At 40.8% G+C, this 18,054-nt stretch overlaps 1 protein-coding gene across 4 annotated transcripts in view; it reads right to left on the bottom strand.

The window, feature by feature from the left end:
* Window positions 1-346: 346 nt before the first annotated feature.
* Window positions 347-18,054, bottom strand: part of VIRMA (vir like m6A methyltransferase associated) — a 1,734,630-nt gene continuing 1,716,922 nt past the window's right edge. For all 4 annotated transcript variants that reach the window (XM_044066546.1, XM_044066545.1, XM_044066547.1 and 1 more), the window contains 2 exons: window positions 17,322-17,456; window positions 347-698 (listed from right to left, as the gene is read on the bottom strand). In XM_044066546.1, coding sequence (XP_043922481.1) covers window positions 547-698; window positions 17,322-17,456 — 287 coding nt within the window. In that variant the 3' untranslated portion in view covers window positions 347-546. The remainder of the gene's footprint in view (window positions 699-17,321; window positions 17,457-18,054) is intronic.

The following is an 18,054-nucleotide window of genomic DNA, read 5'->3' as shown; positions in this document are numbered from 1 at the left end:
TTTATACGCACCTACCTTTGCAGAAAGATTCTTCTGTACAAACTGCAGCATGGTCATGAAACTCATTGTGAATTCTGCACAAACACACCATGCACTAGCCAGCAAAGCAAGCCAGTAAGAACAGCAGCCTATCAGACTGACTCTACAAGTATATGTATCTTTCTATAGCTCATACATACCTGTATTTCTAAGCATAACACTGCTAAAATGAAAGATGGAGTTATTTTTTGTTTGCACTCATAAATGACCTAATTCTTCCTCAAATCAGCTTTACTTTAATCATCTTAACAAATTTTAAGAATGAAATACTGCCGTCACATCATCCATGTAAAATCAAACACAAAAATACAGTAAAGGACAGTTTTTTTTATTGAATGTCCAGTTCTTGTATGAAACAAATATTTCTGTTTCATTCAAACAAAATATTCTGTCTCCCAAGTACAAAAGAAAACTTGGTCCTTCAGTGTCTTAATTATTTCACTTTCACATCTTGAGGAAACATTAAAAACTTCACATGGTCAGGATACTTTTGAGTGCGAGGGGCTTTTATCTTGTAAATGACCGAGCATGGCGACCACGTCCACTGTTTCCTCCTAGGAACTTTCCTCTTGAGCCACCACTATTACCCCCACTGTTACCCCAGGATGGACCAGCTCCACGGCCTCTTGGTGTACGGTCACGAGAATTAGGGCGGTATCCTTCAAAGAAAGAAAGAAAGAAAAAAAAGCAGTAAACAACACAGAAAAATAAAAACAGATAACATTTCCTGAGAGCAGCAAGTTACAGGTAATGCTGAAGCAGCATGTTTGCACTTAATTCTGTCTCTGACTGCAGCCAAACATTTTTTGGATATCTATAATCACCATATATCATTTCCCAAGGCTAGTATTTCAATCTCCTAAAGTGGATTTGATTTTGCCTACAGTTGTTATTTTTCACACTTAACATTCCTTAGCAATCAACTGTGTGCTTCACATGCTTCAAGCATAAACAGAATACAGTAACATTTCATACTGGGGTTGAGTCACTACTTTTTAGGTTTCACTTGGGTTTCATTACTCTTGCATTTTTTACTCTATTAAAATAGTTAAATGTCTTATAATGCAGTCATTTACTAGTTCCACTGTCATTTTTTTTATTTTTTTTATCTTCTCTGCTCATGAAGACTACCTTCCTTTTACATTTGATCAAAATGTCAGAATTTACTTTTAATTAAAGCCTTTTTTTATGAAGCTTCTCAGACTTTTTCTTATTGCGTATCTTCTGATGTTGTTCAGGAATCTCAGTCAGCTGCCCCATTTCATAGCTACCCATCCCCTTATGAATACCACACTTTTCTGTCCTATGAATGATGCAATTTCTGCCCTTAATAACAGCCTTCCAGATGTCAGTATATTTATTATGTAACTACAATTCCTCAAAACAGTCTTGGCTCTTGCATCTAGATTTTAGCTTCAGCAACACCCATGTGTGAAATCATTCATTCACATTACCAGTAATGGTGTACAGCAAGATATCCACTCAATTCAGCCAACCCAAAAATGTAAGTACTGTTGTGTAATGAACACAACATGGCTGTTTTTGTATGGATCACTGTTCCAGTAACCATTATGGTAGGCCTCATGTTCTGCTGTAGACAAAAAAGTTAGACCAGCCTCTAAAGCTTTGCACCCTTCCCTAGACAGGCTGACCCACTTTTCCAAGGAGATCAGCATGCTTCTCGCATAAAGATGGTCTCAGCTTAGGCCATTTCTGGCTCCTTCTTGCACAGTGTAATAAATGTCATGCATATTTAAAGGTAACACCTGATAACACTGATGATCTGCGTTCGTGTCAAAAGTTGGAAGACTTGCTTACCATTAGTAGTAAATGTAGACTGACTGATGACTGTACTTGTGCAACTGGCACAGCTTGTAGAAAAAGAAGTTCTGTACCTACCATAACGTTCCATGTTAGTTGCCTTCTTCTCGCCTTCTTTCTTGCTGGTTGGGTTCAGAGTCGATCCTCGGCTCTGACTCGGCCATCTTCAAAAGTTCGAGAGCTGCTTACTGGCTCGAGGCCCCCTAAATCCCATGATGCCTGGCGCTAGTTACCCAGATCTCGTTTAGTAAGTCTAACTGCAGACATAATAATAAAAGAATGCTATCCTAGAATGCATAATTCCTACTGGTGAGGCTACTAAGCAGAAGGAAATAGTCAGAGAAGACTCAGCCAGTGCAAAAACAAGAGGAACTCTTCTCGGTCAACTAGGATAGGGGGATGGAGGGTGGGACGCAAGAAAGAAGGCGAGAAGAAGACAACTAACATGGAATGTTATGGTAGGTACATAACTTCTTTATGTTAAGTTGTCTATCTTGCCTTCATTCTTGCTGGTTGGGACAGCGTCCCTAGCACCTAAAAACCTGGGTGACTCATCGGAAAAGACTCTTCAGAACAGTGGACCCAAAATCAGCTCTGCTCCTGGAAACCAAATCCAACTTGTAATGCGAAATGAAAGTATGTGGGTTAGCCCATGTAGCCGCAGCACAAATACAGTCCATGGGCAACCTAGCCTGAAAAGCCACTGAAGTGGCTAAAGCTCTGGTGGAGTGACCCTTTGGTTTGACCGGTAATTCTTTGTTCCCGAGTTTGTATATGAACATGATGATAGAAGACAACCACCTGGATAAGGTCACCCTGGAGACTGGAAGCCCCTGTTTACCTACTGCATAAGACAGAAACAGTTGATCTGATTTTCTAATGTCCTTGGTTCTATGTAAATAAAAGCGTAGTTGCCTGTGAACATCTAACTGATGCAACTTATACTCCGCCCTGCTGGAGTGGTTAGGGAAAAACACAGGAAGGTCTATGGACTGATTCAAGTTACTCTCTGAAGAGACCTTAGGAAGGAAAGAAGGATTAGTCCTCAGAGCAACCCTATCATTGTGGAACACAAGGTATGGGGGTCGGATAGAAAGAGCCTGTAGTTCTGAAACTCTTCTGGCTGAAGTAATAGCTACCAGAAAAAGGGTTTTCCAAGATAAGAACTTCAGTGAACAAGAAGCTACAGGTTCAAAAGGGGGCAAAATTAGCGAAGCTAAAATCAAATTTAGATCCCACGGAGGTGGAGGATCTCTGACTGGGGGCCTGAGCAGAGAGGTTCCTTTGAGAAAGGCTTTACAGAGCTTATGGGACATGATATTGTTTTCCGATAGGCCAATGTGAAAATATGAAATTGCTGCTAACTGAACTCTAATTGCAGCGGAAGCGGACCCCACATGGAAGAGCAAATGGAGTGTACGGGGGCTGAAAAGGGGAAAATACTTTTTGCCTTTGCCCAGGAAGAAAAACGTTTCCACTTATAAGTGTAAGTTTTTCTGGTCATAGACTTGTGTGAAGACACAAGGATTTCACGCAGAGAGGGGGAGATATCTGGGAGCCTGGCTAAGGTTGGAAGTGGAGCAGCCACGCTGTGAGCTGGAGGGAGTGTAGGGATTGGTGCAGCCTGCCTGAATGATGAATCAGGAGGTCTGGAACTAGGTCCAGAGTCCAAGGCTGTTCGAGAAGATAGCGATGCAGGAACGGAAACCATATTTGTCGAGGCCAGTACAGGGCAATGAGGATCATTTTGCAACCCAAAGCAGTAGCCTTCTGAATTAGTTTCAGTATAAGGGGGAAAGGAGGGAATGCATAAAGAAGTCCCTGGGGCCAATCGTGGACTAGAGTGTCTCTGGGGGAATGTCGGGGAAGTGGAAGGAGAGAGAAGAAATTGCTGCACTTGCTGTTGAAGGAAGTTGCAAAAAGGTCGCAGCAAGGTTGGCCCCATTTGCGGAAGATTTGGTCCGCAATTACCTGGTTCAGGGACCACTCGTGAGGCATGAGAATTGCTCTGCTCAGTCTGTCTGCTATGACGTTGGACCTCCCAGGGATGTGCGCTGCAATCAGAAACCATTGGGAAGAGATCGCCCACTGCCAGAGTCTGAGCGCTTCTCGACATAAGGGGTAGGACCTTGTTCCACCCTGCTTGTTGATGTACCACACTACAGACATATTGTCCGTTTGAACTGCAATGGTCCCTTTAGGAAGAGAGCCCTGAAGAGCCTGCAATGCTAGGAGCACGGCCCTCATCTCCAGGACATTTATGTGTGCAGATGATACTCGTGAGGTTGCCAGGTGCCTTGGACTGTTCTGCCCTGATATGCCCCCCCCCACCCAATCAGGGAAGCGTCCATGGTCACTGTAGCCACTGGAGGGGGAAGAACAAATGGTCTGCCGTGGAGCACTGATGTGGAGACCATCCACCACGCAAGATGCTTCTTGCATGTCTGAGTGATCATAATCATGTAAGACATGGGAAGTTGCTGAAAGGACCATTGGGTGAAAAGAAGCCACTGGAGGATCCTCATATGAAAGTGAGCTAGAGGGACAAGTACGATCGCTGCTGCCATGAGACCTAGCGTCTGAAGGACAAACCTGGCTTGAATCCTTTTGCATGCTAGTAAAACCCTGACATGCTGACGAATCTCTAAAACTCTGTCTAGTGGGAGGCTCGCTAACATGTCTTTGGTATTTAAATTTGCGCCTATAAAGGTGATAGATTGACAGGGTGACAATGCAGACTTTTCGAAATTTATTGTGATACCTAGCCTGGAGCAAGTGTGGATGGTGCAGTCTCTGGCTCGCAGACGGTGATGTCTGGTGGTAGCAGTGAGGAGCCAGTCGTCGAGATATGGAAACACCTGGAATCCTTGCCATCTCAGGTGAGCAGTAACTACTGCCATACATTTGGTAAACACCCTGGGGGCTGTGGGCAGAGCTCTGAACAGATAACGGCTGGCTCCCAGCTGGAAGGGAAGGAATCTACGGGAGCGTCTGTCCATCTTGATGTGGTAGTACGCATCCTGAAGATCTATGGAGCACATCCAATTGTCCTGACCCAGAAAGGGTAAAATGGACTGAAGCGTAACCATCCGGAACTTCATTCTTTGTATAGACTTGTTTAGTCTGCTGAAATCCAAAATGGGTCTCCAGTCCCCTGTCTTTTTTGGTACCAAAAAGAACCTTGAGTAAATTCCGGATCCTTGTTGGTCTGCTGGGACTTGCTGGATGACCCTTTTTCTTAGCAGTTTTGAGACTTCTTGCACAGCTTGGTCCCTGAGATTGGGTGGAACATCTGGAAGGGACTTGTTTGACCTTAAGGGGGTGCGGACGAAAGGAATTCTATAACCTCTGGATATGACGGACTGTACCCATTTGTCTTGAGTTATGTCTTGCCAGGCTCTTGGGTACAGCAATAATCTTCCCTGACTGCCTCCAGAGGTGAGCAGCCGGGAAACCCTTCAGGGATGCTGGAAGGGCTTGTCAGAGAAAGATTCTCTGCTGCCCTGGTTTTGCGGACCCCCTCTGCCACGAGGGCGGCGTCTGTTAATGTTCCCTCCTCTGCCCCTGAAGGGAAACTCACCACGTGTGTCCGGCAAGGCTCCTTGGGATTTCCGGAACCACATCTTTCCACTCTTCTGACTCTTAGGATATGGTCTGGAAGGAGTGGAAAAACGGACTCCTATGGCAGACAGAGTCTTGCCTTCTTGCTCACACCTGGTAAGGGTATCTTTCAACTGTGGTCCGAAGAGAGAGGAACCATCAAATGGGGTGTTGGTGAAAGACGCTCTGAAAGGTTCCGCAAAGTTACACAGCCGCATCCAAGCGTGCCTCCTTAGGTCCACGCCTATGCTTGCGGCTCTACTTGTACCATTGGCTGCATACGAAATGAGCCGCATAGAGGAGTTTACCACTGAATTAAGAGTCGCTAGCTGGGAGGCTGCCTTAGCCTGGGCCCCCTCAGCTGATGGATCTTGGAGGGTATCTCCAAGCTCTTTCAGGACATCCCTCTGAAGATGGGTAAAGTGGCACAGGTAATTCAGGGACCATATGGAAAAGGTCGCTGAAGAGAACATTCGCTTCCCATATCTGTCCATCATCCTGGACTCCTTGTTAGGGGGATGGACAGATGAAGTTTCAGCCAACTTCTTCTTTGTGGCCGCTGCTACCACCATGGCATCAACGGGGACAACCTTGGTCAAGAAAGGTTTATCCTGCAGGGCAGTAATAAACTTGGCAGGTCTTCTAGGGGTTGGTTCCACTGTATCTGGAGCCGTCCACGCCTTTCGAGCCACCACAGACATCAGTGGGTCGAAAGGCGGAGACACCCAGGAAGTGGAAGGTTGGGATCCAAACACATCCAGGAATACCGACTCATCCTCGGAAGGGCTTAGGGTAGTCCAGTTTCCCCTCTGCCTAAGCATCTCAAGGATGTCTGAGAAGGAGACATCTTCAGAGGGGGATCTTGGGGTCCCTTCCGACTCCTCTAAGTCGGTATCTGACGTGATAGACTCTGGGGAGTCAACATGCTTCCTCTTGCATTTTCTCTTGCGAGGTGGCTCCTCTGAAAGATCAGGGGAGGCCTTGGAAGAGGAGGATACACCCAAAGGGGTGTCCTGGAGTGCTGGATCCCCACGCTTGGGGTCTGGAAGAGGGGCAGAGGCTGACGCAGGCACCCTAGGGGGAGGAACAGATGGGGTCGATCGTGGGACTGACTCAGGGGCCAGTACACTCCTCAACACCTCGAAGGCGTCCCTGCCCGGACGCAGAGAAGGCTCAAGCTCCGAAGAAACCAGAAGCCCTCTCCGCACCGAGGGAGACGGCTCCGAGGCAGATGTGGGAGCCGAGCTCACCTGCGCCAAAGCACCGAGAGGGAGAAAAGGGTCAGACAAGGGTCCGATGCCACTCGCCCCCTCGGAGCCGACGAGCGAGTCTTGGTGCCCAGATCCCTCCAGGGAAGGTACCATGGAAGGGATTGGAGCCGATGACGAAACCGAAAGAGAGGGTATCGGCGCAGACGGTTCCACGAGTCAAACCCCAACTAACTCTGGCTCCGAGCTCATAGGAAGAGTTGGAGGAGGAATATCTACAGCCGTGGACGGAGCCGACTCCTGATGAGGAGGGCTGGACAACATTTTGGCTAGGGCCTGCGATTTTAACAGCCTACTGACCACTCTTTCCAAGTCATGGTCCAAAAGTCTAGAGGACCGAGAAGAGTGGGATGATCAGTGACTACGCTCCAACTGGAGCAGGGGCGACTTCGGAGCCAAACGTATAGACTCCAAAGAAGGAGACCTGGATCTCTTTTGACTCTCAGCCGGCTCCGAAGACCGCGTCGGAGCCAACTGGGAGGGAGGGAGGGACATCGGTTCCAGCTGGAGATAAAATGGCTTGTGTGGCTTCACCCGATGGCTCCGAACTGGGAGATGATGGTTTAGGTGGCCTGGACGATTTTGCCGGCTGAGCCTTCACCGAGAATCTTGGGGTTTAAGCATACCCCTCAGAATCAATTTATTTTTGCGCTCCTGCAGGACTCTTGGACTGAAGGCATGACAGATAGAGCAAGAGTCCTGCAGGGGCACAGCGCCCAGACAATAAACACAAGAAGTGTGACCATCTGTCAGAGACATCTTCTGACAGCATGAATCACACTTCTTGAATCCGGACGGTTTTGGATCCTTGAACATCCCGGAGAGGAAAAACCAAGGACAAAATTCCACACAAAAGTTTAAGGTACCCCACAGCAAAAAAGTTACAATCTGGAGTTACCACAAACCACTACAAATACCAATACACACTACAATACCAATACAACCAAGAAAAAAATATCTACAACTATCACTAAACACTAACAGTGATTAATTAGAAGAAAAGGGAACTTTTTTTTTTTTAAATAAGGGAGATAGAAAGAAAGGCTAACCTCTAACCTAAACAGAAATAACCTTTCTGTGGAAAAGGGAGAGAAGGGGGGGAGGGGAAACTCTCTAACTAAAACGAGTTTCCTAAAAAAAGAGCTTAGCTAGAAGAAAAACTTAGCTACAATAGTAAGGTCTAACTAATGACTAATTCTACACTACCAATATAGATTTTAAACAAGAAAATTTACAATAAAAATAGTAAAACTTCTACAACCTGAGCCAGTAGAACAACCTCGTAGCAGAAGTGGCAAACGAGATCTGGGTAACTAGGGCCAGGCATCATGGGATATAGGGGGGCCTCGAGCCAATAAGCAGCTCTCGAGCTTTTGAAGATGGTCGAGTCGGAGCCGAGGATCGGCTCCGAACCCAACCAGCAAGAATGAAGGCGAGATAGACAACTTAACATCTGTTGTCACATATATTAATGACTGGACTGCAGAGATAAATAATGTTAAGTTAAGAGCAAACAGAATACATTTAGAAAAGGATGTGTCTTGTCTGTAAAGATCACTCAACCCCTATGAAATGAGATAATGCCACTGACAACTTTGGAATTCTAGACACAACTATTCAGCAATCTGAGGATTCAGAGTGTTTAGAAGGAAATAAAAAAAAAAAAAAACTAAGAAAGAAAGGATGATGTTCACAACAAATAAAGAAGAAAAAATGATAAATGCCTATAAAGTAAAGTAAAGAAAGAACCTACTAAAAAGGACACTGCTTTATGTAACACGCAGACTACAGGGAATAACGTTTTTCTATCAGAAAACCTTTAGTCTACAGAAAAAGGCAGCCTGTTTCCAAAAGAAAAGGTACAAAAAAGAGGCAAGGAATAGGTGAAAAGGAAGAAATCAAAATTGAATGTGGATGGATTGAAGAATATTAATGTAAGAAAAAAACAGGAGAAACACAGACGGTTACAACATGGCTCAAGCTACGGATGTACAGAGCCAGCTTGATGAGCACTGTATGCTTGCAAACGTAATACGCAATGAAAACAGTGGGCTTAAGACTAATGGTGATGAAGATCACTCCTTTATAACAAGTGACAGAGCAGATATTACTGAATTAGAAGTTGAAGATTCTTCAGATCTGGTCAGAAAAGTTATTCTTGTACATGGAGATTAAATTATTACAAGAACTGATACATTTACAAAGAAAATAATGATTATTCAATTATGTTGTGCTTACTAGGATCAAAACTAGTGGATGTGTGACAAGCTTTAGAACACCTTAATGTAAGGAAGTACAAAATTTTTTTATTCATGTCATTAAGGTCTCTCTTACTGCTAGTAAGGAACTTACAGCCCTCTTGGTATAGCCTGTACGATTCAATTCTGTTGTGCTTACTAGGATCAAAACTAGAGGATCTGAGACAAGCTTTAGAACACCTTAATGTAAGGAATACAGAAATGTTTTTATTCATGTCATTAAGGTCTCTCTTACTGCTAGTAGGGAACTTACAGCCCTCTTAGTATAGCCTGTACGATTCAATTCTGTTGTGCTTACTAGGATCAAAACTAGAGGATCTGAGACAAGCTTTAGAACACCTTAATGTAAGGAAGTACAGAAATGTTTTTATTCATGTCATTAAGGTCTCTCTTACTGCTAGTAGGGAACTTACAGCCCTCTTAGTATAGCCTGTACTGGTGTTAGGACTCATTTTTTTACAAAAAACATATAGAAATGAGAATCAGGTCAATGTGAAAGAAAAGATTTTTTGAGTAAATACCTACATGAAAAAATATCCTGTCTTTAAAAAATGGAAATGTGTAGGGCATCCAAGCCTAATGTTGGGCACACATGTTCAGACAGGACGGTGTGCATCTGTCAAGATCAGTGAAAATAATTTTTATGCAGATATTTTGCAATATTTGACAAGCCAAAAAAAAAAAAAAAAAAAAACAAACCAGTGAAAATAAATGGCTTGAAGACCAACAAACCAATAAATAGCCACTCAATTGACCACCACGCCATTAAAATTCTGTAAGGCAGCCACCACACTAAATATTCTATTAAAAGTTTTATTCCATGTCAAAAAACACAATTCCAAATCTTCAAGCGCTTTCGTCCCTGAACACTCAAAATGGAACTTCATCAGAACAATCAGCTTAAGCTCATCCTTTTTACATTAAAATCAATTATCTAATTAAAAGTTCACCTCCTTAAAAACAGGAACTCCTCCTCTTATACGGTTAGTTAAAACATGTATTTGTATAGAAATGAAGTTCCATGTCCTTTAATTACACATTGCTTGACCTCTCTGTGTAAAATAAAAATTGCTAATGTTCTTTTTTTGTACAGAATACAAATGTTCATAAATTCTCTTTCTTATCTGTCTTTCTGTTTTATCCACATAATAGTGACCACAGCCCTCACCACACTGCCATATAAACTATGCCCACAGTATTACAATTACCCTTTTGTAATTTCATCTCAAAAGGTATTCCTTGGAGAACAAGAATTTATTCATATGAAATGTAAGGACATTGCCTACAAGCTCCACAACTGTTTGTTCCCATAGAGGCAATCAGGGTTTTTACAAGACCGTGTTCAAAGAAGGACTTACAATTCCTACCATTGCCTACAAGCTCCACAACTGTTTGTTCCCATAGAGGCAATCAGGGTTTTTACAAGTCCATGTTCAAAGAAGGACTTACAATTCCTACCAGTTTTATAAATGAACTGGGGCTCCATACCCAAAAAACCCATAATGCCTGTGTTCCCCCTAAACATAATCCAATTTTTCATTATGATGTTCACTTCCTTGGTGCCAGCTCCAAATGGAATCACCATCCCCTATTAAAATTCTGCTTTTCCTTCATTGTATCTTCTCTGTTGTTAAAGCAGCTTTTCTCATCTAAAATGGGCCTGTATTTAACTCACCATCCAGACTTGACCTCTTCACACAATTCCTGTACTAATTTTTTTTGGATAACCCCCGTTTAAAAACATCCCAGCTATTTTTTGTATTTCGACCTCAAAGATTTCCATATCGGAACACATTCTCGCAGCTGACGAGTTGTCCTTTAAGAATATTCCTTTTCGTGTGTCCTGGATGGTTACTTTGAAAATCTAAATAATTACTGGAGAATGTTTCTTTCCTATACATTTTTGTAACAAATTTCCTTTTGGATTTATCCTTAAACAGTGTACTGTCCAACTAATCAATACTTTCTTCTGAAAATTTACCAGTAAACTTAAAATAAGGTGTATTATTATTTAAATAATCTAAAAATAAATCCTTTTGCTCTGAATTTTCATTTCATATAATAAGCATATCATCTAAAAAGCAGAACTACGATATCCAATACTTGCAAAATTCCAAACTAAAAACATACAAACATACTCAACCTCCCAGGCATATAGAACCAAATTAGCAAAGATGGGTGCACAACTTGCACCCATCGCTACCCCCTTTTCAATTGTTTAAAATAAACAGACTCAAAAGTAAAATAGCTGTCCAAAATTAACTCTATGGCCATCATAATAAAATTAATCAAAGTCTCATTTAATCTTGTAAGACTTCAGATAGCTTTGTGAAATAAGTTTAACCCGTCCTGGTGAGGAATTGATGTAAATAAATCTATAACATCTATGGTAGAAAAATATTCATCACTAAATCAACTTATGTCAATCTCTGACAACATATCCCAAGAGCCTTTTAGTATATAATTAATTAGGGCAATTGAATTTTTGTGCACTCTATCTATAAACACTCCTATTGAATAAGTAGGCCCGTTTTGTGCCGATATAATAACTCTAAACGGTGGATGTGACAAACTTTTATGGACTTTAGGGATTCCAAATGCTACTGGAATGAGTGGTCAGATTTTAAGAACTCATATATTTCTTCAGAAATGACCACCTGAGATAATGCATCTTCTAATAATAACTGAATCTTCTTGTGGGTCAAATATAGTTCATTCTTTGAAACTTCCTGATATTTGTCTGTATCATAGAAAATTTCAAATAATTGATTTATATAATCCATCTTTCCATATAAAACAATTCCCCCACCTTTGTCCAACTTCATCATTCTAATATCATCGTTTCTTATCTCTTTCATTAATTCACACATCCTTTAAGTTAAAATATTTGTTCATATTGTCAACATTCATGAATGTATATCTGTCAAACAAGCCCTTTCAAAAACTGATATTACAGTGGAGGGTTGAAACAACTTTTTTTCTTAAATAGTTCTCTTGGACAATTCGCATCTTTTATTTGATCTTTAAAAAACACATTTAAATTCAACCTCCTAGTAAATAACTTGAGTTAAGTTATAATATCCACCACACCCACTCTGAATGATTTTATAAACTTGAAACCTTTTTTCAAAAGTGAAAAATAGGTTTTGTCCACTGTTATATCTGTATAATTAAAGATCTTAAAGTCTTTTTACCTAACCACAATCCCCTCTTTTATTTCTAAATCTTCTACCATATCATTTAAATCACTGTGTTGGGTTAACTGTTGTACCTCAATCCCCTCCCCCTCCTTCTCCCTCCTCTTGGAGCACAAGACTAGGGAAAAAATTCTTTTGTCTAGTTATATTCTTTACGATCTTAACGGTGGGTAATTAACTTCGTAATCTGACGAATCTCTATCCTGTGTGCTCACTTTATGAAGTTCATACTCAACACTTTAACCCTATTCATGTTATTCCCTGTTGACTTCTTTTGTTGTATCATTTACATCATAAAAAGAGTTTGGTAATGGGTAAGCATTTTTTTGCTACAGTCGTCATCCCTAGTCATCTTCTTTTTCCACTCTAAATTCACTTTTACATAGTTTTCTACTTTCTTCAAAATATTGTCATACTTAAATGGATTTGTCTCAAACAAGTAGTAGTTAAGAATTGCATTATTCAAAATCTCCAACTCGTCCAATAACTTAATGTTTGTGTTGTTTAACTTAATAATAAAAGACAAACTCGCATCCAAACCGATCAAACATATTTAACAATTCTTCAGTTTTAAACCCACAACTTTTAAACCATTTGGAAATGTAAATATTCTCAGACCTTTTGCAACCTGTTTATTCTTAAGACTTTCATTCAAATACAGGTTGTCAGACTGCAAACCCCATACCTTATGAAGTTTGTTTTCCAGGTCATTTAACATCTTTTGAAATGTCCCTTGTATTTGCCTGGTCGGAATGTTCAAACCATTTGCAGAAAAACAGACTTCCGATCTAATCCAATCGTGGAAGTTAAAGTTTTTTCTTCTGGCACCATCCGAATCACTGAGAGGCTGAGTGACTCCATAATTAATTCCATTCAGTCCTGTTCATTACGGATCTCTATCGGAGAAATCTCCCAGATTGGCTAACCTCTCATGGACACTCTTACCCTCATGTCTCAGCTCATCATCATTGCCTCTTGGGAGTTGTAGTCTATCTAGTTTTAATTGCATTTCACCAACTTGTTGAGTCAACACAGCAATTAACTGTGTCAGTTCACCAACACTGGTTTGTTCAGATTGGTTGAACAAATCCTGTGAATTAAAGGAAGTTTTAACACTATTGCACCAAGAGTGTAATATATGCATGTCTCTAGAGCTCTCCATACTGCTCAATAAACCACACACTTCCTTCGGAACTGCAGCATAGCCCGGTCAATGCTGAAAAACACACAAAAAACCCCAAACCAGCAAAAATGAATGTCTTGAAGACCAAATAACTAATAAATAGCCACTCACTCGACCACCACACCACTAGAATTCTGTAAGGCAGCCACCACACTGTAAATATTCCAATAAACGTTTTATTCAATGTCCAAAAAAGAAAGAAAAAAAAATTCCAAATCATCAAGCGCTTTCGTAACTGATGGGACTTCATCAGAACAAACAATCAGCTTAAACTCATGCTTGTTATATTAAATCAATTAATTAAAAGTCCACCTCCTTAAAAAACAGGAACTCCCCCCTTTTTTCTTATACAGTTAGTTAAAACAAGTATTTGTATAAAAATTAAGCCACGTCATTTTATTACACATTGCTTGACCTCTTTGTGTAAAACAATACTGTAAAAAAATACTATAAAAACATACAAGAAATGTATGATGACCAAAACTGATGACATACAACTAGTGCCTACCCAAATGAAATAACTCTTCGATTACTTATAACGAGTGATATACCAGGAAGATGGTGTCTTTTGATCAGAAAACTTTCCCAAAAATTTTTTAGTTACAAATGTTTTTTACATATACTTTACAATTCTAAGGCTCTCCTCTTTAGAACAGGGAGTAAGCATAGGCTTTCATTTATCCCCGGAGAATTTACTACATTTAATCTTATCTGCCATTGTAATTCTTTAAGTTCTAATACTAACTCCCAACATCTGCCACTAGGTTTTTTGGGTACAACCTCTAGTATACCAAATTCAAAGCTGGTGAAATCCTGACATTCTACACTATGCCTAAACAGGGCATTAATGTTCTCTTTTTGTATAGCATACAAATGTTCGTAAATTCTTTTTCTTGACTGTCTTTCTGTTTTACCCATATAATAGTAACCCCAGCTCTCATATAATATCTTATCACCTGTGGAGAGCGTACTATGGATAAATATCTGACAAAAAATTATAGCTGTTAGGCAAATTATCCTTTATAAGGGGAAAACATCTCATGCTAAAATCACCATTTTTTTAGACACTTTGTTTATGAAACAAGAGTTTTGACATTATAACTCAAAGTTCAAAAGCCAAAAAGAAAAGAAATGTAAATGAATTCACTGACTGATTTCACTATCAATTACATTCATTCATACTTTGCTGACTGCGTTAGCCCCATTAGGCATATGGCCTCTTTTCAGGGACACTCCGAGGAGGTATTCATACTAAGGAAAAGTTGACCAGGGGACTGGGGGATTTCCACTACTATTTGCAATAAGCACTATGGGATCTGTTGCCTTCATTTCAGCTACCACCAACTCAGGCAGACGGGACTTCAGTTTAAAGTCTCATCTGACCTCAGAAATGCAGCACCCCTTCTTCTACAATGCACTAGTGTTAGTGCTGAAAAATGAATCTAAACTCCTGGTGTGAGAATAGAATATGTCGATCTTCCAGTCACATCAAAGGTGATTTTATTGCCTGTTGTGCCACTAACACTAATGATTTTGAGGAGCAGTAACTAACAGCAGTATGTACCTAAGAAACGATCGGTGTCCTGACAAGGTGACAAGATCAACTAAAAAGAGAGCGTCTGCCCCGCCTTTTGCATGTGTTCCTCTGTCAACATCACGGAACTGTACACGAGTAACAAAAAGAGCAGATTTGAGGAGGACCAAGACCATTTACTAACAGTCATCATATCAAAGACTCCCACATCACAGAGGACTGCTGCCAGTACACGCCTAAGTATTCTACAAATAAGAAAACGGCAGAGGAAAACCCAAATGCATTTTTCAGAAGATGGAACCAGAGAAATCTAAGTTGAAAGCACATCTATGAACATTACAACTTAAAACACACAAAAGTGCAGACAGCAGGAGACGTGGGTCTATTTATTTGATGCAGGTTTACATCAAGTCATCACAGCTAAAAGACTCCACCCATGACTTAAAAAACAACATCTAAAAGCACACTTGAGGAGTACAAAGAATATGTTAAAGGCTCCAAGTACTGAGCTCACAAAAGTGTTCACTCTCAAGAAGAGGTCAGACAATTTCAGTTCCTAAGAGGTAAGTTACAGTTCAAAAACAGAGGCATCTGGTCTGCACAGATGGCATTAAATGGCTAAAGTCCTGACTATGGCCCAGAAAACCTGGCTGGCAGCTCTAGCACCTGATGGCACAGATTGGAAGATGTGCCTGCCCATACAGGAGGGGGAGGTGCATGATCCAGACACACTGGTGCAATTAATACCTCTGGTGGAGACAGCATGCACTACTGCCTGTGGACCAGTGAAATGGCTTGCTGATGTCAGCTCCTTCCAGAAATGAGGGTCACAGCAGTGCTGACACCTACTGCATGACCCATCTCTGGAGTGTTACCAGGCATGTGCAAACGGTTGGAAAATTAGCAGAGCGACTGTGAAACAGTTGCCTCACCAGCTTCAAACATGGGTAAGAGGTAGTGCGGGGGAATTAGGAGGTTTTGTATTTCAGGTGGATAAGAAGAGGCCCTGGGGCTACTGATGGTATGCTGTGGGAAAATAAATTAGGCTTAAAAAACAATCACCTTCAAGAAATACATGTTGCATTTGACTTCATCGTGGCTGAAGTTTTATTTTCTTCTCATTCTTCTCATAAGAGTTTGTGGACTAAATCTCAACAGGTGGTCCTTGAAACAAAACATGCGTAATCTGCCTTCTAAATGAGATCTGTTTTAATGATTCACAGGATGGCAATGACATACAGTAACTAGGCAGATCATAAAAATACTGGTAAAACGTATTATGTTATAATTCCATGATTCCTGATGGCTCTATTTTGACTTATAGATGACCAATGTATTATATACCAGTTTGATAACTTCACTGTCCACTGTTTGAGAGAAAACTGCAGTAAATGAAAATAGCAAACATTTAAAAGCATTTATGGAGGCAGCTGTGACTCTACACTTCCTGATGTGGAGATTTTGTTACCACATTCCTGATCAATGCATATACTACCTCCAGGGTTACATGTACGCAAAGACAAGGGAAATACAATTATTCCCTTTTCTCCAAGTTGGTGCACCCTCAAAGGTAGCATGAGACCAGAGTGTGTGTGTGTGTGGTGGGGGGACGGGGACAAAGCCACTACACAAGGGGTAAAAGCCCCCTCCTGAAAAAATAATTTGCTACAGTCATGTATTTTTATATCTTCCCTGACAACAAAATGGTGAGTGGGATACCGAAAGATGGAAAACTGGTCATGTGAAAGTGGCAAACAGTACTTTAAACTAGACCCTTCTTAACTACTGTAATAACACTAACTTGAACACAAATGTTTTAATTCCAGCCTACTTATCAAATTTAATTAAAGTGAAAAAAAATGAATGAGGTGAAATGACAAAAAAGAAACAGAAGTAAGCATAGTACAACCAAAAACTACTAACCTTTCTGAACAAGCAAGTCAGAAATGTGATTTTTTTAAACAAATAGTGTAGTGCAAGAAGTGACAGCTCTTGCAATAAAGAGTTCAGACAACAAAACCAATCACACTGACATACGACGTATATGTTAATTGGAAGCATTAGCCCATGACTATAAAACATCCTACTATCAGAATGATGACAGGCCTGAAATGAGCCACGTGCAAGCAGCCTTTTCAAAGCAGGCAGGATATATATTTAACTAGCCAGTTCAGATGTCATTTGTCAGGCAATGCTGTTAAATGAAAGTTAAACATTCTGCACCTCTTGTGACAAACCACAGACACCTGAAGGTCCAGTTATGACCAGTAATACTAGACAGCTACACTAATGTAGGTTCAATGTACATCAGGAAGTATCCAAAGGGTCAATAATGGCATTTTTTATTATCTACCTGTGGGATCCAGGGTATGTCAGCAGTGATAAAAAAGCCTGACCACATAACAAGGAAAACAATCTTACCTGCAGAGCTCTGCCTTGGTGGTGGACCTCGGTTAAAGTTGCTCTGCCCACCTCTGTTTTCACCATAAGGTCCACGGAGGACGCTCTGTACATTCCAATTTATGCCTCTACCGCCTTCACGGCGACCATAATTTCCTTAAAAACAGAAATAGAGGATTACATTTTTTTTAATATAATAAAAATTTCACTATAGTACCGAATATTACACTTCTGATATCAATAAAAACAAGAAATGGAGACTACAGTGAAAAAGCAAGTGAATCATATTTACTGCAAAACAAGCCTTAACAGCAACAGATGAGATCTTTCAGTGAAATGTTTAAGTTTTAGAAATTTCTGTTGTTCTCTGCTTTGCAGAATAGATTATCTGATTGGTACTACACTGCCCCTACCACAAGCTTTGTTGCTACCTTTACTCTGCCATTCTTTTAAAAGATGTTAACTGAAGTATCCTACTGTCAGTGTGAGACCTCCAGTGCAAGTTTTATCCTGCTCTAGATGTTTTCCATTTTCCATCATGCTGTCTACAACAGAGACTATGGTGATTTTACAAAGATGGCCAAGATATCTTGTTCTGTGAAATGCACTCATCTGTGTGTGCCATCAGACTGGTCTAAGTGGCATGACCCGTCAGAAGTGTGACATCCAATAGAGTCCCAAGACTTGTAACGTTCAACTACATAAACAGAAAATTTCAAAAACTCAGTATTAAATGTTTAAGCATTCTTGCAAG

This window comes from Protopterus annectens, chromosome 3.part1 (genome assembly GCF_019279795.1).
Source record: "Protopterus annectens isolate FY-2018-M chromosome 3.part1, PAN1.0, whole genome shotgun sequence".
Classification (NCBI taxonomy): domain Eukaryota; kingdom Metazoa; phylum Chordata; order Ceratodontiformes; family Protopteridae; genus Protopterus; species Protopterus annectens.
This window is presented reverse-complemented; position numbering and strand designations above follow the sequence as displayed.